The sequence below is a fragment of the Mustela erminea genome, chromosome X (assembly GCF_009829155.1).
Source record: "Mustela erminea isolate mMusErm1 chromosome X, mMusErm1.Pri, whole genome shotgun sequence".
In the NCBI taxonomy this organism is placed as follows: Eukaryota; Metazoa; Chordata; class Mammalia; order Carnivora; family Mustelidae; genus Mustela; species Mustela erminea.
In genome coordinates, this window is record NC_045635.1 from 58,258,955 (window position 1) to 58,286,942 (window position 27,988).

Sequence of the window (27,988 nt, forward strand, 5' to 3'; positions counted from 1 at the left end):
CAGAAGAGAAAACAGGCCCCAGGAAGCTGATTTCCTCAAATTCACACTAGTAAGCTGGGCTTCGGTCCATTTTCCATTCGCTTCCCTGCGTGCTCTTGTGTGTGTCAAAGCTGCTGAAGAGGGAGGGAGCAGCTTTAAAACTCCCAAACCGAACCACCACTTATACATCATCGGGGCTCTAGAAATTCCTTCTTGGCTGACTCACCACAGAAAAGGTTATGCCAGCTCCCCCGCCATTTCCCCCCTCGGCTGGGGGATAGGAAGACAGAGGCGGTGAGCAAGCCCATCTTCCTCCATTTTCCTCCAAGGCACAGTCAGCCCGAAAAAAGAACCACCTTCTCTACTCCCACCGTGGCTGGGTCTCTCTGGGTCCTAGAGAGAGCTGGGTTTGGCGGACTCCCGGAGGTGAGTGCCCCACATCATAATATTGCTTCTTAGTCTACCGAACACTTTTCTTCACAAATGCTGCTTATTTCATCCTAACCACCTGTCACACTGGAGATGAGATCTTATCACTTTACGTAGAAGGAAGCGGGCTCGGGGAGGGGGAAAAAGTGGCTCAGCCACACAGTTTGTAAGCCAAAGGGTCAAACCCATCAGTGTCCCAAAATGTTTGCCCTCAATAGCGCTCCCGTGGAGGCCACATCGAGTCTCAAAAGGTGAATGCTGAGCACTGTCTTTTCAGGCCCGATCTGCAGCGATCTGTCCCTTCCACTCCTGTTCCTCCCGAGGTCCTTGTGAGAAAGACAGGGCAGGGGACTCAATGAGCCGATCTCAAGCCCAAGAGGTTGGTGTCAAGAGTCCTGAGCCCGGCTCTGGAGCAGAGTGACCCCAGGCCAACCTGGTCACCCAGGTCACTCCTCTTCTTTCAAACGACCCGCACAGGGGGAGACTTTTGGAACTAAATCCACCTCTCTGTATGCACCCCGCCCCAGCTCCACAGTCTTCGCCTGCTTCCTCCGAACCTCCAGCTTCCCTCTCACACAAAAGACACACAGCCGCCCATCTCTGTGGGATGCTTTAGGGCAAGATGGTATTTGTTCCCATTGTTCTTCGAGCCCAAACAGCTCCCCCATGCGCCTGACGCCTGCGGACGCCTGCGCATCATTTCCTCACTGTTTTTTTTTTTTTTAAGATTTTATTTATTTATTTGTCAGAGAGAGTGAGCACAGGCAGACAGAGAGGCAGGCAGAGGCAGAGGGAGAAGCAGGCTCCCTGCCGAGCAAGGAGCCCGATGTGGGACTCGATCCCAGGACGCTGGGATCATGACCTGGGCTGGAGGCAGTCTCTTAACCAACTGAGCCACCCAGGCGTCCCCTCACTGTTTGTTTTTAACGCATTCGTGGCTTAACCTGGCACAGCTCACTCATATGCCAAGACCAGGAGATGTGGGTTCTAATCCTATCTCTGTTGTTCCCTTTGCCCCTTCCTGACGCAGGCAGCCTCTGCCCTACTTACCTCACAGGCCTAAGGGAGGCGCAGATGAAATCAAATGTGTGAACAGGCTTTGTACGGTTATAAAACATGGCACAAGAGTGAGCAATAAGAACCCCAGGCTGCTGGTAAGGGAGGTGGGGACAGAGGAGGGGAAGTGTTTTGTTTTGTTTTGTTTTGTTTTGTTTTGTTTAAATCCAGCATTTCACAATTGTCTTTTAACCCCTGCCTCTCTAATGCTTTCTCAATCTATTGTCCATATATCACCACCGGCAAGAAGGTTTGTGAAATGCTTTTCTTTATGTGCTGAAATGGCCAGCAAAGGGGGAGAATGCTTATGCGCAGTGGAAACGGAGAATGGGTTTTCACAGTTATCTGCTCGCAGGGAGCCTTTTGCCAAATGTACGTGATAGGATGGTGAGCAAAGTCTTAGATTTCAGCTCCTTGTCCCAACCGGCAACAAATCCCTTGAAGAGAGTCCAACTCCACAATCCCTGAGGCTAACCTGTTCCTATGTGGCATCGCGAATAGAAGTAATGGCGGCTATGCTATGTACTAGAAGATGTACATTCTTTCTAATACTCACAGCTACAGCCCAAAGAAGACATCATGAACACCCCGATTTAGAAATGAGGAAATTGAGGCTCAAAGAAGTGATTTCCCAAAGATTACTCAGCCTTCAGTGGTACATCTAGGCCTGGGTTCCAGGTCAATGGGACTCCAAAGGCCCTCCAGTCCCCCGAAACTCCAAAGGCCCTCCAGTCCACCGAAACGCCTCCCTGGGAAGCACAAAGCAAGCACAAAGCATGGGGGACCTAGGAAGGTGGGCAGCAACACCTTGGTGGCATGCTGCTCTGGGAATAACCTCTCCCCCTTCTCTTAAGTTGTTGTTGTTGTTGTTTTAACAAAGCATTTCTCTTTTTAAAGATTTTATTTATTTATTTATTTATTTATTTATTTGACACACACACACACACACACACACACAGAGCACAAGTAGGCAGAGGGGCAGAGAAGCAGGCTCTCCGCTATGTAGGGAGACTGACACGGGACTCGATCACAGGACCCTGGGATCATGACCTGTACCGAAGATAGACACTTAACCCGCTGAGCCACGCAGGTGCACCATCAACCCCTCTCTAAGTTTTGGGCAACAATTCCATCAGTTTTGCCCAACAGGCCCTCATGGGGCACATCAAAGGCCTACTCTCTAGGGGGGAACCCCCACTCAGAAACCTCCCCTTCCCAAGGCCCCCACATTCCTCAAGCTGCACATGGCAACACTTCTGCTCCCAATGCTAGGCCCACCTGCTGTCCCCTTCCAGTCCTAGCTGATCATTAATCTGTTTTTTTTTTCCTTTTTTCAATTTAAAGATTTATTTATTTGAGAGGGGGCGAGAGGCAGAAGGAGAGGGAGAGAGCATCTCCAGTGGGCTCCAGGTTCAGCATGGAGCCCAACACGGGGCTTTATCTCAGGACCCCAAGATCACGACCTGAGACGATATCAAGAGTTGGACGCTTCACTGACTGAGGCACCCAGGCGCCCCAGATCTTTAATCTTCTAAACCTCTACCCCAGCCTCTTGCTTGGAGACCCCTACATATTTTTAAGCCAGTCGAAACCCCCGTCAAAGTCCAAGACCTTCCTAGACAACTAAAACCAGACCCAGACCTTGAACGCAGGAGGTTTGGAGGCCAAGTGCTGGGAGGAATGTTTTCTGCCTGGGCTCTGAACCCTTTGCACACTCAGCAGCCGATGCCACCTCCGCTATCTGGGTACCCTTGGCCCTTGCTCAGAGACATTGAGAGATTTTCAGAATAACCTCTCACCAGCTTTATGTAACCTGTCTTCTTTTACCTTCCGCCTCCTCCCTGGGTGAGCTCCACCCACCTCCCCGCTTCCCCAATGGCTAGCGTGGGTCCTTGACCTTTCTGCTCAGCTCCCAGACCTAGATCCTACCATCCACTACACAGCTCCTCTTGGGGAACGAACATAACTCAAATTCAACAGCCTTGAAATGAACTCATCGCACTCCCCATCCCTTTTACTCCCTCAGAGCCGCTTAGGTCCCCAGAGACCGCTTAGTGCTTATCCAGAGAAGCTCCACATTGTTTCTGGCTCTTTCCTCCTGACAAAGCAAACATTCAGTGTTTGTGGAATGAATTACTGAGTGAATGAGTCCCATCATGAATCACGCTCCTTCATCAAGCAGATTCACAACAATCCAGCCTCTCTCTTTTCATATTCAAACAGCTTTACATAAAAGACAGAATCTCTTCACCTTAAAGCAGCAATCAATTCTTTCTCAGGCATCCTTTCATCCTGTCACTGAAGAGACCACATTTTTACCAAGGGCATTCAATGGAGAGGTCTGCTTTTACAGCGGAGCATAGCTTATACTACAGAGTCTGCCTTACAATAATTTTAATGACATTTTAAAAAGATTTCATGTATTTATTTTAGAGAGAGTGAGCGGTGGGGTGGGGTGGGAGTACGGGTGGGGGTGAGGAGGGGCCAAGAGGGAGAGAATCTCCCATCAGCGGGGCACTAAGCACAGGGCCTGAGGGCTGGATCCCAGAATCCAGAAGACCATAACCCGGGCCGCAGCCAAAACCAAGAGTCGGATGCTCACTTACCCAACTGTGCCGCCCAAGCACCCCTAATTTTAATGACTTTGAATGGCGGCAGATTTTTCTATACTGTTGCTATATAAGAGCTTACTTCGCTCCAGATTGTGAGCATTCGTATCGGTTCCAGGTTTTCCCTGTTTGTTCCTGTATGCATTTAACAAAGCAAATTACCTTATTTTCTGTGTGCACATGAAAGATCCCTAGAAGGAGAAAATTGTGGGGGTGCTGAGAGGCCTGGAGTGGGAAGGAGAGTTTTCACTGAATTCTTTACAGTCCGTTTGGAATTTTAAATCACATGAATATACTGACTGTTCAAAATAAATATACCAAAAGCTTACCAAGCCTTGCAGTAGAAAAGGAGTGTAGGGGCGCCTGGGTGGCTCAGTTGGTTAAGTGTCTGTCTTCTGGTCATGATCTCAGGGTCCCAGAAACGAACCCCGCGTCGGGCTCCCTGCTCAGTGGGGAGTCATTTGGCTTCTCCTTCTTGCTTTCTCTCTCACCTTCAAATGAATAAAATCTTTTAAAAAAAGAAAGAAAAGAAAAGAAAGAAACTGGGTGCTGAGGTGGTGTCTACCATTCCGAACTCACTCCTGATATGCGCCCTCCCCAAAGTAAGCATCATGTACCTTAGGAACCGAGAGGGGAGAGCTGGGTAGAGAGATGGAGGGTAGAAGTTAGGCAGGCTGGTCAGAGATAACCGGGGGCCAAGGCCCAGTAGAGGAAGGGGCACTTACTATTAGGGGAAGGAAGCTGTGTCTACTGGGGTATAAAGTAATGGGAAACGGGACTCTCAAGGAAGGCAGAAACCAGTGTAGAAAGGGCTCTGGAAGCCAGGCTCTGGGGTTCGAACTCGCTCCCAGGAACCACAGGAGACTTCAGAGGGTTTGAAACAGGGCAGATGCAAAGAGTTGTGTTTGACGGCAATCAGCTAGCAGCAGCGTGGAGACCAGAAAGGAAGGGAGATGTGCGAGGAACAGCTTGGCGAAATCTAGGAGACAGTGGCAGTCACCTGAAGGGGGGGACCAACCATCCCTGTTTTAGCACTGAATAGCCCACGTCCTATCAAGCAGCTCCTGGGGGTCAGACACTGACTGCCCAGGGGGCTTGGCGAACACTACCACTAATCCTTGCAGTGAGTAAATAGGATTAGTCCCTTTTTCCAGATGAGGAAACTGAAACTCACAGAAGTATCTTGTCCAAGGTCACGAAGCTACTAGCCACCCCCTCTGTCTTCTTTGTAATTCTCTGATGGCCCTGATCCCTGTGTTGATGCTGTGTGCACTTCTTTCTCTCTCCGCCTGCACCCCACCCCATCACAGACACACACAGACACATGCACGCGCGCGCACACACACACACACACACACACACACACAATTGTCAACCTTTAGAACAATACCAGGCTTATAGCAGGACATCAATAAAAAATGTGGTGACTGAAGGACGATGTATATACCTTCTGTGTTATCTCATCTGGTGCCTGGATCTTGTCCATGCTGGAGACTCCAACCCTCCACATCTGTATTTCCCCCAAAAGACCCAGACCTGTCTCACCTTTCTCCCTCCTCTCATGAAAATGCTAAGCAGACGTGCTCCAATACATCTCACCTTGTATGTGGCCAAGTAGCCCCAATAAGCAGCTTGAGAACCCCAGGTAACTAGGGGAAGAAAAGCAAGAGGAAGTGGACAAATGGGGTGATACATTAGGTGGCCATCTGGGGTCACTGGGGAATGAAAGCACACCCCTGCTGCATACCAAGAAAAGTTCCCTAAGATTAATTCAGAAACATCTTAATCTTTTTTGAGATTTTATTTATTTATTTGTCAGAAACAGAGAGAGTGAGCACAAGCAGTGGGACTGGCAGGCAGCAGGAAGAACAGGTTCTGTGCTGAGCAAGGAGCCCGATTCGGGGCTCCATCCCAGGACCTGGGATCATGACCTGAGCCAAAAGCAGACCCAGAACCAACTGAGCCACCCAGGTGTCCCAACTCTGAAACATCTTATTAGTCAGTCTAATCAGGGAACTCTGAACCATAGTGGGGTTTAGGGAGGAAGACAGAACTCTGCTAATCTCCCTGGAAAAGGCTAAGGAATCAATATCTCCTTGCACTTGCAGGATACTTGATACCACTTTTGTATTTGATTTTCCTGGCAACATGTTTGATTACATTCAAAAGATTTTTTTGAGCCCTTCTGTATTCAAGGTCTTAATGCTGAGAATACTGACCTTTTACTTTAAGACACTTTTCACACATTCAAACGCATAGACGTTTCTTTTTTTTTTAAAGATTTTATTTATTTGACAGAGAGAAAGAGTGAGTGAGAGAGAGAGAGAGAGAGAGAGAGCGCAAGAGAGGGAACACAAGCAGGGGGATTGGGAGAGGGAGAGAGAGAATCAGGCTTTCTGCTGAGCAGGGAGCCCAATGCAGGGCTCGATCCGGGGATTCCAGGATCATGACCTGAGCTGAAGGCAGATGCTTAATGACAGAGCCACCCAGGCACCCTGTGCATAGGCATTTCTGTGATTTTCTTTTGCTTCATGTCTGTCTCCTCCACTGGACTGTAAGTTCAATAAAGGCAGAAATCCTGTCCATTTTCTTCCCCGCCAAATCTTCAGCACCTATAGCAGTGCCTGGCAAACAGTAGTCACTCAATAGGTAGTTACAGAAAAAAAATAAATAAATACAGAGGGCTGGGGCCTGGGGACAGTCTTTAATTTTGTAAAGGCGGTGTGTAGAAGCAAGACTCTTAGCCTCAAACATAGTAGATGGTCAATAGACATTAATGGAACTAAACGAATCGTAACAGGAAACACACAGTGCCTACTGTATGCCAGGAACTATGCTAAGCACTTTACATTCATTTGATCATCTAATCCTTGTAAAAGCCCTGTGAAATAGGTACTATTATTATCCCTGTTTTACAGATGGGGAAACAGAGGCACAGAAGTTCACCAACTTGTAAGCAGCAGAGCTGAGATCTGAACCCCGGCTATCCGGCTGTCCAATCCATGCCCCTCACCACTATACTGCCTTCCAACAATGAATGCTCGAACTGAGATCTAGAGAGATGGAACAGTTTGTTAAGATGTCACGGGAATAACATGCTGGAGGCAGGCCGGAAGCCAGGTCTGCTCTCTATGTAATGCTTCTCCCAGTCTATCATAGGGTATCGGGCTGCTGATACAGAGCCCTTGGGAAGAGAGGCACCAGGCCAGATCTGAGAAGTCTAGATATCCGTGCAGAAAAAGGCCCAGCTTGGCCATGTAGGTCTCCGCAGAAGATGGGAGGAGCCAAAAAACAGAAACAAGTATCATCACCAGTCCTCCTTTCTAAAATAGGGAAGTAGGTCGCTTTTCGGGGGTCCTCTTCAAGGTCTAAATCATTTTCTCTTCCTTCACTCATTTATCAGGGACTCCCACACACACAGCCAGAAGCACCCCAAGGTCATATCTGCCTCATTGCAATGGAGCACACATGAAGAAATGCTATATATTAGAGGGATATTAGAAAGATTAGATGGGGTGATCTGAAACCTGGTGTGTGTAGGAAGCTTGGGGTGGAGCCAGGGCTAAACAACAGGGAAGACTGGAGTAAAGGTTAAGTCAGGCCTAAAATCTTCAACAGCTGAAGGGATACAGTGGTAAGAGACTAGAGCAAAGCACCTACAGAGGTGCTGGCTTTCTGTTTGGGCTTCTTGCCACAACTGAAGAGCACCACTGCCATGGCCTTCCTCTCCAGACTAGACCTTCAGGAATGCCTCCAAACCCTGTCTGTTTTGCAGTGGCTCCCAGTCTACGTGTTTTTAGGTGAGTGAATCCCAGGGGCCGGAGAGCATATGAGAACAGGCCAAGAAAGAGCCCAGGAACACCCCCCCCCCAGCAATAAGGAAGGTTCCAAAGAGATTATTTGGTTGGTCCCCGCCCTCTGGGAAAGACTGCGCCTCCCCACCCAGAGAGAGGGCTCCTGCTAAGTTCATGAAATTTCTCTTTCCAACAGAGGGGCACGAAGGCCATGAGTGAGGCTACTGTTGTTCTCGTTCAAAGATCACAGCGGCCTTCTCGGGACTGCCCCCTCTTTTTTTAAATTTCAAGTCTTTATTTAAATTCCAGCGAGGTAGCTCATAGTGTAATATCAGTTTCGGGAGTAGAATTGAGTGATCCGTCACTTACTTAAGACACCCAGTGCTCACCCCAACCAGTGCCCTTCATAATACCCATCCCCCCATTTAACCCAGCCCCCTGCCGACCCCTCTGAACTAGCTGGAAAGAGTCATATTCAGGGATGGGAGCAGAGGTGGTGGCAGCTTGCAGAGCTGTTGTTACTAGGTAGGCAGAAGGTGACTTTCCAGTATAAAACTATGGTGACAGAATTCTGGAAAGTCTTGGAGCTGCCTGAGTGACTCATAGGACAAAATTTTAATAAAGCACCTGTTGTGCCGTGGACTCAAAGCATGGCAATTATCAGTACCTGGCAAATGGGTTGAGAGCTCTCAGCTTTTCCCAGCCAGAAACTAGGACCTCGTGGGCAGTCAATTACAAGGACCAAGCTTGGACACTGAATGGGGGAAAATGTCATCCTGAAGGCAGCCAGTGCCAATCTATGGGAGGCTATCCAATCCCTTAGAGCAGATGGTCTTAACCAAAGGCCTACAGACCTAGAACCTGAGGTTGGGAGGGAGGGGGAGATTTTGAATTTGGATAGAAAAAAATTACCTTTATTTTCACTGACCTCAAGCTGAAATAATGAATGTAGGCAACAAAACACAAAAACATCATCAGTACCAGTGAATTTTTCAGTGATAGACATCACAGTTTTGCTTATCACATGCCAGTTGCTGCAAGGATCTTGAAATTTCTTCTATGCTCATGACTACCTCAAAATTCCAGTAGTTATTGGAACCATCATTAGGTCTGGTTATTTAATGCATGAACCAAGAAGCCCAGGTTACTAGATCACATTTTTTATAATGTTTTGAGAATTGCATCATAATATGATGCATTTCCTTTGTAAGTCTGTGTATTTTATTTTGGGCATTTAAGGTATTATTCGGAGAAGGGGTTCCTGGGCTTCCCCAGACTGCCAACGGGGTCCATGACCCCCAAAAGATGATGACTTATTGAGCCTTATTTTAACCAAAACATGCTGAGCTCTTGGTCCGTCAATGGCCCACATCTAGATGTATTGAGGAAAAAAAGCGGTATTTCTGTAAACTTCCTTCTTGGTCTTTCATATTTTCTCTTTGTCTCGCTTTGCATTTATCTTAACTTCTTCCAACAGACCCCTTTGACAAGTTCCAGCTCCCAGTTAGGGAAGTGAGAGTCGCTGGAATGTTCTAAAATGCTTGGTATCGTGGTGACAGTCACCATTTCAAGTCCGGATCTCAGAAAGAACACGCAAAGATGGGGATTAGAGAGCAAAGGAAAGAGGCCCAGAGAGGAAGAACTGTGTAAGCTGATCCCTTTAGGGGTAGGGTCTGTCCCACCCCAGAGAGACTGTGTGGCATTCAAACCCAAGTGCTCACGCTGGTCTGGCTCTTCTGGGGAGCTCTCTTCAATAAAATGTTTTCATTTTTCGACCACAGAATGATGTGTTTTGAAATATTTTTTTTCTCTCTTCCTCTCCCCATCTCAAAGGACACTGTCTCTAGACGGGGATGAGGATAGAGGGCATATCCAACACTGAATATGTAAGGTCCCATGTGAGCCTCCTAATATTAGCTTCTAACATTAGAATGTTAGCCTCCTAATAATGCCCACCCCCATCTTCCTAGCCTCCAGTCATCCTGGAAGAGCTGGAGGTGTGGAGTGGGAATGTTAGTGACCAATGATGGCACCTACGCATCTTCCGGGGAAAAAACTCATAACAGATATAAATGTTTTGTTTCTCCTGAATTTTCAAAAGTTTTTAAAAATTGCAGTGAAATACACACGACATCCAATCAACCATTTTAACTATTTTTAAGTGTCCATTTTAGTTTTTTTTTAAAGATTTTATTTATTTATTTGACAGAGAGATCACAAGTAGGCAGAGAGGCAGGCAGAGAGAGAGGGGGAAGCAGGCTCCCTGCTGAGCAGAGAGTCCAATGCCAGAACCCTGAGACCACGCCCTGAGCTGAACGCAGAGGCTTAACACTCTGAGCCACCCAGGCACCCCTAAGTGTCCATTTTAGCAGCATTAAATATATTCAGTGTTGTGCAACCATCGCCAACCTCCATCCACCTCCAGACCTCTTTTCATCTTGTAAAACTGAAGCTCTGTACCCAGTAAACAAGAACTCACCGTTTGCCCTTCCCCCAGCCCCTGGAAACCACCACTCTACTTTCCATCTCTGAATTTGAGTCACACTCAAATGGGTGAGTGGGCACTTCATGTAAGTGGAATTATGAACTCTTTGTCCTTCTGAGACTGGCTTGTTTCACTTACCATGTCTTCAAGTTCCACCTGTGTTATATCATGTGACAGGATTTGCTTCCTTGTTAAGCCTGAATAACATTCCATTGTGTGACTATTGTAAGTAATGGTTCTATAAACATGGGTGTTCAAATGTATCTTTGAGATCCTGTTTTCAATTCTGTTGGATATATTCCTAGAAGTGCAATTGTTGGATCATATGGATATTCCATTTTACTTTTTTTTTAAGATTTTATTTATTTATTTGACATAGAGAACGAGAACACAAGCAGGTGGACTGGGAGAAGGAGAAGCAGGCCTCCCTCAGAGCTGGGAGCCCAATGCGGGGCTCAATCCCAGAACCTCTGGATCATGATCTGAGCCAAAGGCAGATGTTTAATGAGTAAGCCACCCAGGCACCCATATTTTACATTTTTCTGAGGAACTGCTCTACTGTTTTCCATAGCAGCTGCACTGTTTTACATTCCCACTGATAGTGTGCAAGGGATCAAATTTCTCCACATTCTCTCCAACATTTCTTTATTTTCTGTTTTTTGAATGTGATGCCATCTCACTGTGATTTTGATTTGTATTTTCCTAATGATTAGTAGTGTTGAGCATCTTTTCGTATGCTTATTGGCTTGTTGGCCGTTTGTCTCAGCTTCTTTTAAATCGATCATCATTCCATTTATCTTCCTCTACTGGTTTAGATGTCATACATCCTGCTTCTATTATTTTAGCAATTATGCTAGAAGTTACAACATGAATCCCGGGTCTTGGAGTTTACCAAGGAAGCTGTAGCATTTAACAGTGTGAGATATTAAAGATATTAAGATATTCACATCTGTTCAATAGTTACAGAGCAAATACTGATTATAAGACAGCAACTGTCCTTGTCAAGACTACAATGAGTCAAGTACCAACTCCTTACTATCTAGGAACAAAGGTAAAGCAATCATTAATTCCACCATTGTACACAGTTTACACATCATAAGTCACACATAAGACACACACACAAGTCACTATGATAGAAGACAGACTAGGAAAGTGAAAGAAGGAGTCACAGTGAAGCGATATTAGGGTTTCAAGGGAAAAAATATCACACCAACTTGAGGAGATTGGGAAGGTAGAAAAGAGAATCAGTGAAACATGGTGAACAGGATGTGGATTCTGGAATTTGTCTAACTTGGACTACAATTCCCTTTGTGACCTCCAACGAGTTCTGTGACCCACTCTAAGGCTCAGTATCCCCATCGTCTCAGCTTGGTCTTCAGTAGTTGCTCCATACAGAAAAGTGTCCCTCCCTCCTTTCCTACCCTCTCTCCCTTTTCTCCCTCCCTTCTTAATTTCCTCCATTCTTCTCTTTCTCATCCACTTTCCTTCATTCCTCTCTCTCAGAGCTTATTTCCTCAGTGCCTCTCCTTCCCAAATGATGTTCAGAATCATGGCTGATTACTGAGCATCACCGAAAGTAATGGGAGACAAAATAGGGAAAAAGAGGAGAAAAAAATGCAGAGGGACAAGAAGGAGGGGAAACATGAGAAGAGAGGAATGGAAAGACAGTTTGGGAATGATGTGAAATAGTAAGACTTATGAGCCTTAGAATTGGGCAATGGCCCTGACAGACTCCTTCCGCTCCCCCGCCCCCCTACCCCTGTGGAGGGCCAGCTTCCATTAGAGGATGGCTCTCCATCTGTCTTTTCTTTTCTGGGCTTGTATCACCATCTACCTAAACTGTTGCTGTATCTTCTTTCCTGGCCCTCCACCTTCTACTCTCCATCCTCTCAAACCTATTCCACTATTTCTGAAATAAACAACATTATGACTGTGCTTTAAAAAAAGAAAGAAAGAAAGAAAGAAAGAAATCTGGCAGTAGCACAGGAAATGGACCAGAAGGGAAGACACCAGCAGGCAAAAAGAGCAGACTAAAGACTGTACTCCAGACCAGAGGAGATCGAGCCTTCAACCATAGCAGTGGCAATGGAGATAGAAGCAGGAGAATGAATGGGAGAGAGATTTTTTGAAAAGGGAAGGAAGTCAAAGAGAGCTCCAAAATATTGCAACAAGGCCATTTATTTTGAGGGCTAAAAGATGAATAGGAACTATCCAGGGAAGAGCTGAGGAAGATTCTTTCAGGTGAAAGGGGATGGCATGCACAGAAGCCCACACTCTCCCTGTGCTGGGCAGGGAGAACAGAATGAGTTGGAGGAGAGACAGAACAGTATGGTGGAGTGCCTAAAACAAGGGAGGTGGCCAGCGGCTTCACCACAGAGGGCCTTCAAAATCAAGATTACAAGACCTTAAGAGCCTTCACCTTAAGAGTCATCAGAAGCCACATTCAATGCTGAATTATTAAATTACCATTTACTCCCACACATTCTTATATTTACAGTCAATTTAGACCCAATGAGTAATTTCAAAGCTAAAGAAATGCCTCCTTAATGACCCAGTCATGTTCCTGGTTAAATGCTGTACAGAGATAGAGTCAGATTTGCATTTAGCATCACACACACACACACACACACACACACACACACACACACCTCTTCCGCACTTGTCCAATTATGTTTTTAGAGTAAATGCCTAGAGAAGAAATAAATGGCCAGTGGTGCCTAGGTGGCTCAGTTGGTCACGCATCTGCCTTCAGCTCAGGTCATGATCTGGGGGTCCTGGGATAGAGGCCTGCATCAGGCTCCCTGCTCAGTGGGGAGTCTGCTTTTCCCTCTGTGCCCAACCCCCCCACTCATGGGCGCTCGCTCTCTCTCTCTCTCTCTCTCTGTCTCAAATAAGTAAAATCTTTTTTAAAAAGATTTAGAAGACATTAAAAGTCATGTAGGAAAGAGATAATGGTGGCTTAGACTGGGTAGTAACATGAAGGGGGGTAATAGAACCATTTGAAAGGCGTTTAGAAGGTAGACCTGCCAGGAATCGGTAACTGACTAAAGGAGAAAATAATTAGAGCTTAGAGGTTAAGGGTGCAGTCTCTGGAGTAAAATGGTCTTGACTTTTCAACCCTGGCTCACCCACACTGGCTCACCCACACGCTAGCTTTGTGGCCTCAGGTAGTTGTTTAACCTCTCTATACCTGGGCTCCTCATGTACAAAATGAGATGAGTTGCTGTCATAATGGAGTATTTGTGAAGATTAAATAACCTATGCATGTAAAACGATGAGTGTATGGTAAATATTGGCTATTACTGTATGAGGAAAGTGAGCAGGTAAGATGCATCAAAGATAATTTGAAGAAAGGACCCACTTAGATTCATACTGGTACCACCTTTAACTTAAACTAGTAAACAATAGTAATTGGAGGTTATACAAGTTTAAATTTATTTTTTTAAGTCAGGGCCAGGGTCAAAAGGGTCAATTTACCAAGAAGATATAACTGTCCAAAAGTAGACGTACCCAACAACAGAGCTTCAGTATCTATATGGAGCAAAAGCGAGCAGAACTGAAAAGAAAAATAGACAAACTAACAATGATATTTGGAGACTTCCTCCAAAACCACAAACAACCAAAACTCACACAAGATGAAAGAGAGAACCCATAACTACTAATTAAGTTAAATTTCTAATTTTGGAAAATAAGAAACCTTCCAAAAGAGAAAACTGCAGGCCCAGATGGTTTCAACAGCAAATTCTACCAAACATTTTAAAGAAGATATATCACAGATTCTGCACAACCTTTCCCAGAAAATAAAAGAGGAAGGAACACTTGCCAACTCATTTATGAGGCCAGACCTTGATACCAAAGCTAGACAAAGACGGTACAAGAAAGAAAACTATAGACCAATATTCCTCATAAATATAAATGCAAAAATCCTCAATAAAATACTAGCAAATTGAATCCAGCAATACAAAGCATAATATACCACAGCCAAATGGGCTTTATCCCAGCAATGTAAGTGCAAATATTTGAAAATCAATGTAAACTACCATATTAACAAAGGAAGAGAAAACGCATGATCATATCAACTGATGTAGTCAAAGCATTTGACAAAATTCCATTTCAGTCATGATAAAACCTCTCAGCAAACTAGGAATAGAAGGAAACTTCCTCAACCTGATAAAGAGCATCTATAAAAAAAAAAAAAAAAACTGTAGCTAACATCATATTTAATGAAAGACTGAAAGCTTTGTCCCCAAGATTGGCAGCAAAGCAAGGATGTCCACTCTCACCATATGTACTCAACATCATACTAAAAGTCATAACAAGTGCAGTAAGACAAGAAGAAGGAAAAACGAAAAGCATACAAATTGAAACATAAAAAAAAAAACTACCCTAATTTAACAGATGAGATGATTGTCTGTAGAAAATCCCAAGGATTCTATTAAACAGACACACAGACACATCCAAGAACTAGCAAAGGAGGTTAGCCAAGTTACAGGATACAAGATCACACATAATATACATATATACAGTTCTATATACTAGCAGAAAACAACTGAAAATAGAAATTCAAGGGGGCGCCTGGGTGGCTCAGTCCATTCAATGTCTGACTTTTGATTTCAGCTCAGGTCATGATCTCAGGGTGGTGAGATTGATCCCCATGTCAGGCTCTGTGCTCAGAATGGAGTCTGCTTGAGAGTCTCTCTCTCCTTCTGCCCCTACACCAACTCTCACTCTAAGTAAATAAATAGTCTCTTTAAAAATCAAAGAATAGAAACATTTTACATAAAATACACCAGTTTTAGCTTCCACATTGTTGTCCACACACACATCAAAATATGATATCATTTTCCTCAACCTGTAGCATGTGAGCCTGAGCAAGGAGCCTGATCTGGGACTTGATTCTGGGACCTTGAGATCATGACCTGAGCCAAAGGCAGATACTTAACTGACTGAGGCTCGCCCCTATTCTTAATAAATTTCAATCGTTAAGAACTGCAGACAAGGGACGCCTGGGTGGCTCAGTTGGTTGGACGACTGCCTTAGGCTCAGGTCATGATCCCGGAGTCCCGGGATCGAGTCCCGCATCGGGCTCCCAGCTCCATGGGGAGTCTGCTTCTCTCTCTGACCTTCTCCTCACTCATGCTCTCTCTCACTGTCTCTCTCTCAAATAAATAAATAAAATCTTAAAAAAAAAAAAAAAAGAACTGCAGACAACATGTGCTACTCAACGGGGCATTCCAGAATAGAGTGGCTGACAGATCTCGGGGACCTTGAGATCATTTCAGGGCTGTCCTTACTGGCCTGTCACAATCAGGCCACATTTTGGAGCTCCCCACTCTGCCTATCAATCAGGTGTCATGGTAGTAAGTCTCTTGATGTGACATTCTCCACTAGTGGACTTCAGAAACCTATCTACCTGTAGTGTTCAGCACGGTCTGAACCCACATTTTAAAAATGGGAAGTCAGATGACCTGTGAGATGCAATTAATTCCCAGGACAACTGTGGTGCTCCAAAACTCAAGGTTAGGCAGGATGGATCTATTCTTGTTGAAAAAAAAAAAAAGGCAACAAAGACATTGATCATCATGGCAGAATACCTTTGCCTAGTATACTTGTATGCTTCTCAAGTCGAGCACCGGTTGTTCCAAGCTCCATCCCTGAGCTGTGCTCTCCAGCAGTACTCTAAAAAATACTCCCCACAGTGCTCTGAGCAGCTGCAGTACTTATCCTATATTTGCTCTTAACCGAAAAAAGTCTTTTAACTTCATATTAGCTTTAATCTGCTACCTTTATTATATATTTGCACTTACTGATAGATTTTTACTTCTGCATGTTTTCATGTTACTAGTTAGCGCCTTTTCTTTCCAGCTTAAAGAAGTCCCTTTAACATTTTTTTGTAAGGCCAGTTTAGTAGTGATCAAATCCTTTACTTTTGCTCGGGTAAAACACCCTCTACTACTCCTTCAATTCTGAATGATAACCTTGCCAGGTAGTTTTCTTGGTTGAAAAATTTGCTTTTATTTGCTTGTTTTCTTTTGTCACTGAAGAGTAATTCACATTCAGTGTTACATTGGTTTCAGGTGTACAATATAATGATTCAATAATTCTAGAGGTTATTCACTTTTCATCAAGATAAATGTACTCTTGATCCTTTTTATCTATTTCACCCTACTCCTCCCTCATCTCACCTCTGGTGACCACCAGTTTGTTGGTATTTCAGAGTATCATTTTGTTGGTATCTTTTTCTTTGTTCATTTGTTTTGTTTCTTAAATTCCATATATGAATGAAATCATATGGTATTTGTCCTTCTCTGACTGATTCATTTCACTTAGCATGATACCTTCCAGGTCCAGCCATGTTACAGATGGCAAGATCACATATAGATACACACATACACATATACATATAACAGCTTCTTTATCCAATCATTTATGGATGGACCCTTGGGTTGCTTCTATATCTTGCCTGTTATAAGTAATGCTGCAGTAAACATAGAGGTGTATATATCTTTTCCAATTAGTGTTTTTCACTTCCTTTGAGTAAATACCCAGTAGAGGAATTACTGGATCATATGGTAATTATATTTTTAATATTCTAAGGAAACTTCATACTGTTTCCACAGTGGCTGCACCAATTTGCATTACCACCAACAGTGCACAAAGGTTCTTTTTTCTCCACATCTTCCCCAGCACTTGTTATTTCTTGCCATTTTGATTCTAGCCATCCTGACAGGTATAGGGTGGTATCTCATTGTGATTTCAATTTGCATTTCCCTGATGATCAGTGATGTTGAGCGTCTTTTCCTGTGTGTGTTAGCCATCTGCATATTTTCTTTGGAAGAATGTCCATTCATATGTCCTCCACCCATTTTTTATTTGGATTATTTTTCGGTGTTATGTAAGTTCTTTTTATATTTTGGATAGTAACTTCTTATCAGATATGTCATTTGCTAATCTCTTCTCTCACTCAGTAGGTTGTCTTTATGTTTTACTGATTGTTAACTTTGCTATGCAAAATACTTTATTTTGACGTAGTCCCAATAGTTTATTTTTGCTTTTGTTTCCCTGGCCTTAGGAGACTTATCTAAAAAAATGTTGCTATGACTCATGTCAGAGATATTACTGCCTGTGCTCTCTTCTAGGACTCCAATGGTCATGTCTCACATTTAGGTCCTTGATCTATTTGAGTTTATTTTTGTGTGTGGTGTAAGAAAGTGCTCCAGTTTCATTCTTTTGCATATAGCTGTCCGATTTTCCCAACACCATTTGTTGATGAGACTCTTCCTCCTTGTATATTCTTGCCTCCTCTGTCATAGATTTTTTCTTTTTAACGCTTGGTGTTAGTTTTTTTGCCCTGTGAAATTGATTGATCCTTTACTCTGCTTTACCTAGTCTGCTGTTGAACACCTCTACTGTATTTTCCAGTTCAGTTATTGTGTTCTCCAGCTCCATGACTTCCGTTTGGTTCTTTATTATGTTTTCTATCTCATTGTTGAAACTCTCAGAAACTCTCAGTGTTTGTTCATTCTTCTCAAGTTCAATGAGCATCTTTATGGCCTTTACTTTGAATTCTTTATCAGATAGATTATCTCCATTTTTTAATTTTTTTAAAAAGATTTTATTTATTTATTTGACAGAGAGAGAGAGAGAGATCACAAGTAGGCAAACAGGCAGGCAGAGGGGGAGGGAGAAACAGGCTCCCTGCCGAGCAGAGAGCCCGATTCAAGGCTCAATCCCAGGACCCTGAGATCATGACCTGAGCCCAGGGCAGAGACTTAACCCATTGAACCACCAGGTGTCCCGATTATCTCCATTTTTAAGGGTTTTTAGTTTTAAGGTTTTTTTCCCCTGAGGAAAGTGAGTCTTTCACTTGGAACATATTCCTCTGTCTTCATTTTGCTTCGCCCTCCATGATTGTTTCTGTGTAACAGCTATCTCTCCCAGTCTTGAAAGAGTGGCCTTGTGTGGGAGATTAATTGAATTAATTAATCCTTTATCTTTTGGTTCTTCCTCAGACCTTTATAATTGTTTGAATACCCTGATTTTTTTCTTGATAGGTTCCAGTTGTTGAGGGAAGGCCAACACTTGTCAGTGTCCCAAAGAGAGAGACCTCGGACAGTTTAGCTTCAGGTTAATTATAAGCCAGATCCGCAGGCAACAGTTTTTAAGGCAGGCAAATATAGACAGTCTTGTGAGTCTACAATATAAACCCTGCTGATATCCAGACAAGAAGCTCTGGAGGTACCCTCTGGTCAATAGCTGCAAAAATTGTGGTTTTAGACTTCAAGCTCCCATCTGAGTGGTATCAGCCAGCTGTGGGGAGGGCAAGGGAGGCCGCTAACATGGCATCTCCCTATCCATATTCCCGGCGGGGGGGGGGGGGTGTTCCTCTTAGCCCCTGGATGTGTGGCAAACCTGAAGCCTGCCCCTCAGTATGAAGCTTAGGGACAAGAAAATAAAACTTTTTCACATGAAGACTAGGGTTTTGTTTCAGTCTGCTGTTTGTACAGTGCCCTGTGCCAAAGACTATCTCTCTAATTGGTTTGGACTCGTGCGGCCCAGAAATGCATTTCTCCTGACCAAGACAGCCAGGTGCTCAAGGAGTGTTTTTTCTATGGGCTGCATGTGCTTTCTGGCCGGGTCTTGGTGGGCCACAACTATGGCTCCTGGGGGTGGGACACTTGGCCAGCCCAACTTCAGTGGGGTAGGCTGCACCTGCAATGCATGGAAGGTGGTAGGGGACAGTCCCACTGGAGCTAGCAGGCTAGAGACCTGTTAGTCCCAACACCAACAAAGCAGGAGAACTCAAAAATGACACCCAGTGGTGCCTCCATCCTTAGAGAGCATCTAAACAGGTTTCTTTTTCTCCAGCAGATGCTTTAAGATTAAAACATGAGTCTCTTCCACATTCTGTTCAGGCACCTTTCAAACTGTTGCTTTTGTGCTGGGTCCCAGGGCAAGCAGGTCTGTGTGCAAGCCCTTTTAAGAGTGAACTTTCCATTTCCTATAGCCCTTTGGTTCTCCTTGAAGTAAACCTTGGTTTTGAAGACCAGACACTCCGGGGTCTCATCTTTCTGGTGCAGTTCTCAAGGTTTGGGAGGCCTGAAAGGAGGCAAAAACACTTTACTCAGGGATGAGCTCTAGATTATAAGACCTCCCTCCCAACTGTGGGTCACTGCTCCCAAATATGGGGGTTTCTTTACAGACTGTGTCTCCACCTCTCCTACGTATATCAAGGTGGCTTTTGTATCCTTTGTCCTGAAGGCTCCGCTCAGCTAGCTTTAAGGTCCTTTCCAGCGGGAATTGTTCTTTGTGCAGCTGTAGAGTTGTTATGTTCATGGGAGAAGGTGATCCTTTTACACCATATCTTGAACCCTCTATGGCCAATTGATCTTTGAGAAAGATGCAAAAGTAATTCAATGGAGGAAGGGTAGTCTTTTAAACAAATGATGCTGGAACAACTGGATATCCATATGTACTATATGAACCTTGATCAAAACCTCAAATGTTAGTAAAAAAAAAAAACTCAAAATAGATCACAGACATAAATGTGAAACACAAACTGTAAAACTTTTAATAAAAAATTTAGAAGAGAACCTTCACAACCTGAAGTGAGGTAAAAGGTTCTTAGATTTTTACATCAAAAGTACAATCGGTAAAGGGAAAAAATTATAAACTTGACTTCATCAAAATTAAAAGCTTTTGCTCTACAAAAGACCCTGTTAAGAGAACAATATAAAAAAATAAACATTGACTGTGAGAAAATGTTTGCAAATCACATATCCAGCAAAGAGCTTGTACCCAGAATGTATAAAGACTTCTTAAAATTCACCAGTAAAAACAAAACAAAAAGACCCAATTGAAAAATGGACCAAAGTGAAATAAATATATCCTCACCAAAGAGGATATACAGAAGGCAGAGAAGCACATGGAAAGCTGTTAAGCATCATTAGATGTTTGGGAAATGCAAATTAAAATTATGATGAGATACCACACTACACATCTATTAGAATGGCTTGGCCATCTTCAGTACAAACTAAATTTAGAGCCTGCCTTATGTGAGCATCTTCCTTGATAATTTACACTAAGGCTTCTCACTTGAAAACAGATAAGATTTTGGAAGCCTCTCCTGGTTTCAAGGCCATTATATCTAAGAATACGTCATATATACACCCATGCAAATGGTTGTTCTTCATCATTCTTGCTTCAGACACCTTTGCTTTCTGTGTGTCACAGAACTCCTTGTTCCATGAGCTCTAGCTCTTCCATGTTTGGCCTCCGTTTCTCTTATCTCTTTAAATCGCATTTCTGTCACTGCGACACCAGTGATTCTCAGACAGGCTGCATTTGGAAGGCTTGTCTTCAAAGGGCATTTGTGGTCTCCTGAGGTGCCACACCTGCAGTTCAAATAGATTCCACAAGGGGGATAGTGTTTATGGATGTATAGCTCTTGGTTAGACTCCCATTACTTGTGAATAATAGAAAGGGACCAGATATAAGGCACACAATCCATCTATGATTTAGATCGCATCACATTTAAACAACACAAATGCTGCTTAAACACTTATCATTTGAGTTTACCTATTATTGAGAAGAGAAAACATTTATCTTTCAGCCAGTCTATAGATATTTGCTAAACACCTACTGCGTGCAAGGCATAGTTCTAAATACTAAGGAGACAAACAAAATTTATTTGAAGCAAAATATAAAGGAAATGATACACTTGGGCTACCTTTAATTAATAATGATTCTTGCTGAGTTCTCTTCTGAAGCTTACCTGGCACATTACTCTCATCTTTTTGGAGGGTCAGAGGCAGCAGGATATTTCGCTATGGAAAGCTTCCTATGAAATTCCTCCCACCACTATTTCTTATTTAATTAGCATAATTATAACAACCATCTCAGCCATCTCTTTCAGAGAGAATTCAGCCTATCACTAAGGTTTCTTTTACTCCATCACATGACTTTTTAAAGAAAGGCCCATTCCATCTTTTTTTCCCTTGTTTCCCTCTATGTCCAAAATGCAAGGGACAGACCCACTGCTAAGTAACTCTTGAGTTTCTTTCCCTTCTCTGGAAATTTTATCTACCATGATGTGGTTACCCAGCCCAAGAAGTCATTCCCTTAGCTGGGTCTTTTTTCTTTCACAATATGTGTATTTAGCCCCTTTTTCTCATGAATGCAGATTTTCTTTTTTTTTAAGATTTTATTTATTTATTTGACAGAGAGAGACACAGTGAGAGAGGGAACACGAGCAGGAGGAGTGGGAGAGGGAGAAGCAGGCTTCCCACTGAGCAGAGAGCCCAATGCGGGGCTCAATCCCAGGACCCTGGGATCATGACCTAAGCTGAAGGCAGACGCCCAATGACTGAGCCACCCAGGCACCCCATGAATGCAGATTTTTAAATTGGAATTTATTTCCCACTGCTGTGAGATGTATCAAGTTTACACTTCAAAGCCTACTATAGCCCTTTGCTAATAGAGATAATATTCCCCCTTCTGGATTTTTGAGACTTTTTGAATGTGACAAAACTGAACCTAGTAAAGCACTTTCTAAATACGTGTTTTCTTCTCAGCATCAAGCAGCCTGTAATACTGCAGGCAGCCCTCTCCGCTGGTATGTACTGACTTAGCAGTTCCACAAGCAAAGGAGAGTCAAGCTTTTAGAAAAGAATTCCTGAAGTTCCAGAATGGGGATGCCAGTCACTGCTTCAAGGAGCTGTTCTTGCCAGTGCTGTCATTTGACCCCAGCTGAGGGCCTGCTCTGAGAATGCCATTTTGTCCGTTAAGATCTCAGCCACCAAAGGGACTAAGGCCGAGGGACTCCGAGGTGGGCCTGGACTATAGCGGAGTTGGGAGAGGTTGTGAGGGAAAAGGGAGAGAAGGGTCTCACATCAGCCTTCATCTGCTCCTTCAGTATAGAGCAGAGATGAGAGTTAGAATTCTATTAAACTTGAAGGAAACTGAACTTTTGTGTCCCCTTAGGAGCAATTCCTGTTTTGCTTATACCCTACTTTCTGGTGTTCACTAAATATTGGATCTTGTCTGTGCTTGCCTTAGCCTGGCTCGCCTATGATTGGAACACCCACAGTCAAGGTAAGAGACAGAGGAAGAGTGGTGGTACCTGTGTGTGCTGAGGATGGAACCACAGGGAGAGAGAAACGGAGGGAGAGAGTGGGAGAGGCAGAGAGAGAAGGGGTGGGAAGAGGACAGAAGGGGAAAGGGAAAGGAAAAGAAGTAGGAAGGTAGAGGGCAGGAAAGATGGAAAGAAACAACTAGAGGTAGAGGGAAGGAGAAGGAGAGAGGAGAGCAAAGCTTAGCAAGGAACAGAGATCTCTCCCGGCTTTCCCAAGAAGGATTAAGAGGTTTTAGGACAGGTGCTCCCAAACTTGGAATATCTTTCTATCACCTTCCTGGCTGACTACAGGGGATCAGGGCCCTTCTAGATCTTCTTGGGGGTTGGATTCGGAGACAGTACCTATCTAGAAATATGGAAGTGTGTGAAGGGGACCTCTTCTCTGACCCAAGGGCTGTAAGAAGAACCCTCCACCTCTGGAAGAGGTTTGAGGGGTTGGCAGTATCTCACCTGCTCTTTCCTTCCCTTCTGTACCCACAGGTGGTAGGCGTTCAGCTTGGGTACGAAATTGGACCCTCTGGAAGTATTTTCAAAATTATTTCCCAATAAAGGTAACTCCCCTTCCTTTTAGTGTCCTTGGTTCTGGTTGCCCAGACTCTCCCCTCTCAGCTCCATGTTTTCAAAGGCTTTAGTGACCAACAGTGAAAGTGAAGGCCCAGAAGCATAATGCAAGTTAGACATCCAAGATGGATGGGCAGGTGGGGAGATGGATGGATTGCAACCTGTCTTCACAGTGGCAAACCCAGGTCAGCCTCTCTGAGCATCATAACCCCTGGCAATCCTATGACAATGAAGAATCTCGAAGAACAGGGATCTGGGGTTCCCCAAGGGCAACACAGGAAACCTGCTTGTCTCTGGGTCCACACGTCCTCTATTCTTTCTTCCTATCTGCCGCCCTGACTTAATCTCCCTCTAACAGCTGGTGAAGACTCACAACCTCTCTCCCAAACACAACTATATCATTGCCAATCACCCCCATGGCATTGTCTCTTATGGTGTGTTCATCAACTTCGCTACTGAGGCCACTGGCTTTGCTCGGATTTTCCCAGCCATCACTCCTTCCGTAGGAACCTTGGAATGGATCTTCTGGATCCCAATTGTGCGAGACTATGTGATGTCAATGGGTGAGTGAGTATAAGAAATCATTCCATTCTCTGACCCACCTCAGAGCTCCAACACCAATAAGCCCTGACAGTCCACATCTCACATCCTGCTGGAAGAGGACTTAGTAGAAAATGAGTCCAGAACACACTGGGCCAGTAACAAGAGTATGAAGCCACACTGCATGTTCTGTCTAAGATATGGGTGGTAGGATTTAGTTAGCCAGTAAGATAATTTATAGGCAGTTATAAGAGTTGCCAGAAATCCTTTCAGACAAAGAAGCAGAAGGCTGGAGTCCAGGATCAAAGCCAAAGTGGAAAGCGGAAGGTCAGTGGTGGCTAGTGGCTAGTCCTGATCACCCCTGAGAGAGAGAGACCTCTGGACAATTTCCAGAGCTGTAAGACTGGGGAGAGTAGATACTATTGATCTAAGAGGCAGCAAGCAGAGGAACACAATGTAGGTGCAATTGTAGTATCACAGACCCTTCCACAAGGCAAGCAGCTGACCCTAAGGACCAACCTCAGGATAGGGCAAACCCAGGAAGTGGAGGTCAAAGACAGAAGAGTGGAAACAACAGTAGTCAGGAAACAGAACTGTCTCCAGCATGAAGAGCCCAGAGGAACCCCTTTCCCCAATCTCAGGTACGAAGTTTGCTATGCCACTTGTCTCTTTGGTTTCACAGGTGTGTGTCCAGTGAGTGGCTTGGCCTTGACGTATTTGCTGACCCAGAAAGCCTCAGGCAACGCTGTGGTTATTGTGGTGGGTGGAGCTGCTGAAGCCCTCTTGTGCCGGCCAGGCGCCTCTACCATCTACCTTAAAGAACGAAAAGGTTTCGTGAAGTTGGCACTGAAGACAGGGTGGGTCCCCAGGTTCTGGTGCCCTAAACCTGTTAGAAAGGGCTCTCTTTTTACTCTGGTTGCTTCCTTCTGCTCCTTCACACCGTGTCTTAATTGTATTTGGGGTCCAGATACATTTGTAGGCACTTCTTTTAATTGAAGTTGCAGAAAGAACAGTAGGAAAAGACCTTTACCTTCTGCCCATTAGCCTAGTTAGCTGGGGATCTGGGGAAACAGAGCTTTAATCTATATCAACCCACTAACTGAGAGGCCCAGAAAACATACTCAGCGTAGGGAAGGCACTGGGCTTGAGGCTGTGGGGATTGCAAAAATAAATAAGACATGATTATTTTCCCCAAAGAGCATATAATCTGGTTTGAAAAATAGAATGCATTTGTTCAGCAGTTACTGAACCCCTCTGTGTGTTAGGCATAGTACTAGGCATTGAGGATATAAAAATAAATAATACCCGGTCCTTGCCTTTAAGAAACTGACAGTCCCATGGAAACAACAGAAGTGCACACATGTAATTACAAAATATGTCCAGAAGCCAACCACTTATCCTCTCAACTACAAGCCCCCACGGTTTAAACTAGCACCATATATCCCTTGGATTATTACAGTCTCCTAACTGCTCTACCTGCCTTTACATCCTAGAATCTATTCTCAACCGTAGCTAAGATGATCATCCCTTTAAACGTGAGATTATGACACTACTCCAAATACTCCAAAGGCTCCCATTTCAATCTGGGCAAAAGCCAAAGACTTTATGGGGGCCTGCAAAGCCGTAAATAATCTGGTCCTTAGCTACCCCTCATCACCCACTGCTCTCCTCCTCGTTCACTCCAGTAGAGCTACAGTGGACTTCTTGCTGGCCCTCCAACAAGCCTCAGGCTCCTGCCTTAAGCTCTTTGCTCTAGCTGTCCCCACTTCCTGAAACACTATTCCTCCAAAGAACTGCTTGGCTCATTCCTTTACTTCCTCCAGGTATTTGCTCAAATGTTTTTTCTCAATAAGGTCTATCCTGATCATCTTGCACTATTTTTTCCTTTTGTATTTATCACCTTCTTACATATCACTGATTTTACTTATTTATATATCTGGTTTTTTGTTTATTTGTTATTATTGTTTATTGTCTGTCCTCCCTCAAGAAAAACTGTGAGAGATTTTTTTTTATCCATTTTGTTCACTGACATGTCCTTAGGGCTTAAACCAGGGCTGACGCATAGAAAGAGCTCAATAAATATTTGTCGAATGAATGATGTGCTGTAATAGAGTTATGTACAAAGTCCTATGGGAACAACAACTGATGGAAACATTTTTACTCTCAGGGTAGAAGTTTCATAAGTGAGTGACATCTGAATTGTGAGCTAAAATATTAATAGGAGTTGCCAGTCAGGCTAAAAGGGAGAAAGAATTCAGGGGACCTACAACATAGCAAGCACTATGCGAGGACCTAGAGATCCAAAGATAAATGACAAATTTCCCACCTTTGATCAGCTTGACAGACAACTAGGGAGTCAGACAGGTAAGGAGGTAACCGTAATAACTGAGTTAGACTATTGTTAGTGTGGAGAAAGATAAGCTGAAGGGTACCTAATTCATATTGTGGGGGAGGGCATTGGAGGCAGTCAAAAAAAAGGTTTCTTCAAGAGATTGAAATTGGAGCTGAGCATTGAAGGGCAAAATAGAATTAGCCATGTGAAGACAGAAGGAAGGCATTTCCGGCAGAGGGAGCAGAATGTACGAAGAAGCGTAGACAAGAAACAACTTGGCACACTTAGTATGGTTAAGCAGATTGCAAGAAAGGGGCGGGGAGAGGGGAAGCTAGCACAAAAGCTAAAGCACAAAAGCCGTGGTAAGCAGCACAATACAGAGTGAGGATCTCTGGAAGAGTTTTAAAAAGAATGACATGTCCAGATACACAGTTTAGGAAGATCATTCTGGATGCTAGGAGCAATGAAAACAGTTAGATTGCCTAAGATTAGTTTTTTCCTATCAGAGGACAAGGTGCAGCAGCTCCCCGTGAAGGGTTCAGTTGGAAGGGTGGGGCATGGCAAGAGTGAGACACAAAGCTGAACATGTTTGGGTGCTTGGGTCCTTGTTCTATAATGGGGAGATTAGAAGGTTTTCATACCTTGGAGAGGGTTTTGCTGGGGGGAGCTCCCTCGGAGAGTTAATACTCTGCTCCTTTCTTTGCAGAGCGTACCTTGTCCCTTCCTATTCCTTTGGAGAGAATGAGGTTCACAATCAAGAGATCTTCCCTGAAGGCACGTGGATAAGGTTCTTCCAAAAAACTTTCCAGGCCACGTTCAAAAAAATCCTGGGACTAAATTTTTGTACTTTCCACGGCCGGGGCCTCACTCAAGAATCCTGGGGCTTCCTTCCTTTCAATCGGCCCATTACTACTGTCGGTAAGCTTTCCAATACCTCCGGACCACCTTTGTTGTTGATTCCCCCCACCCAGGTCATCCATCAAGTCCAGGAGGCCCAGCAAACAGCTGGGATGGGGAGTGGTAATTCCAAGGGGTATGACTGAGGGCAGGGTGGGCAGGACAACTGAACAGATAATAGTTGTGGCCTTTTAATAGTTGCCACGAGAGCATCTTTGTTCACAAACCTTCCTTCCCATCACTCTTCTGAGCTTGTTCTCATTCTCTTCAGCAGGGATGATATTAGGTATTTGCAGAATATGGGGTGGGACGGAGCTAGAGCACAGGGAAAGAACAAAGGAAGAGGAGGGGCCACAGATACTGAGTTTCAGTATGTGGCTCCTTCTGAGGGATGGGTAACTTGAGTTGAGGAGGGGAGGCTCTGATGCTTGTTTCTTCTCCTTCCCCATAGTCGGGGAACCCCTGCCAATCCCCAAGATTAAGAGGCCAGACAAGACGACTGTGGACAAGTACCATGCACTCTACATCAGTGCACTGCGCAAGCTGTTTGACCAGCACAAAGTTCAGTATGGCCTTCCTGAGACCCAGGAGCTGACAATCATATAACAGGAACTAGATCTCCCCCATTACTAAACTCCTAGAACATTGAGGGATTCAGATAGGGCTACCCAGGAGGAAGAATTTGGGCAGAGAGGAGGATCTCAGGCGTGAGAAAGGCCAAACAAGCCAGCAAGTACTTAATGAATCTCGCTTGGCAGAAAGAACCAGAGGGGCAGAGGAAGAGTAGGGAACAACCAACTTTAGAAAGCAGACTCTTGTGAATCCACAGATCTTTTCTGCCCCATGGCTCCAACCAGCTCTCTGATCAAAGGAATTAGAAGACAAAGAACACCACTGCTTCTTTCTCCCGAGCCTTAATGACACCATACTATGTAGCTTGAGGCTTAGAAGACTTGTTTAGAACAGGAATGGTTTGTTTCCTCTTCCTCCTTACAGTTTGGAAAACACAACAACGTAAACCAGAGACCTGACCTGTAGTTTCTGATCCAAGCAGAAAGGATTCCCTCAGTTGTGACCCAGTTCTACACTGGAAAAAACTTTTGCATGTAGTTATGCTGTTTATTCTATAAAAATAAAGGTCTACTCCTGAAACTAACATTATACTATATGTTA

General features: G+C 44.3%; 1 protein-coding gene across 1 annotated transcript; it reads left to right on the forward strand.

Moving 5' to 3' along the window:
* Positions 1 to 41: 41 nt before the first annotated feature.
* On the forward strand, positions 42 to 27,988 carry DGAT2L6 (diacylglycerol O-acyltransferase 2 like 6). Its single transcript, XM_032331599.1, has 8 exons — positions 42 to 405; positions 6,992 to 7,873; positions 22,335 to 22,445; positions 22,966 to 23,036; positions 23,405 to 23,609; positions 24,269 to 24,443; positions 26,625 to 26,836; positions 27,267 to 27,988. The coding sequence occupies exons 2-8, from the start codon at positions 7,789 to 7,791 to the stop codon at positions 27,419 to 27,421; spliced, it is 1,014 nt and encodes a 337-aa protein (XP_032187490.1). The 5' UTR covers positions 42 to 405; positions 6,992 to 7,788; the 3' UTR covers positions 27,422 to 27,988.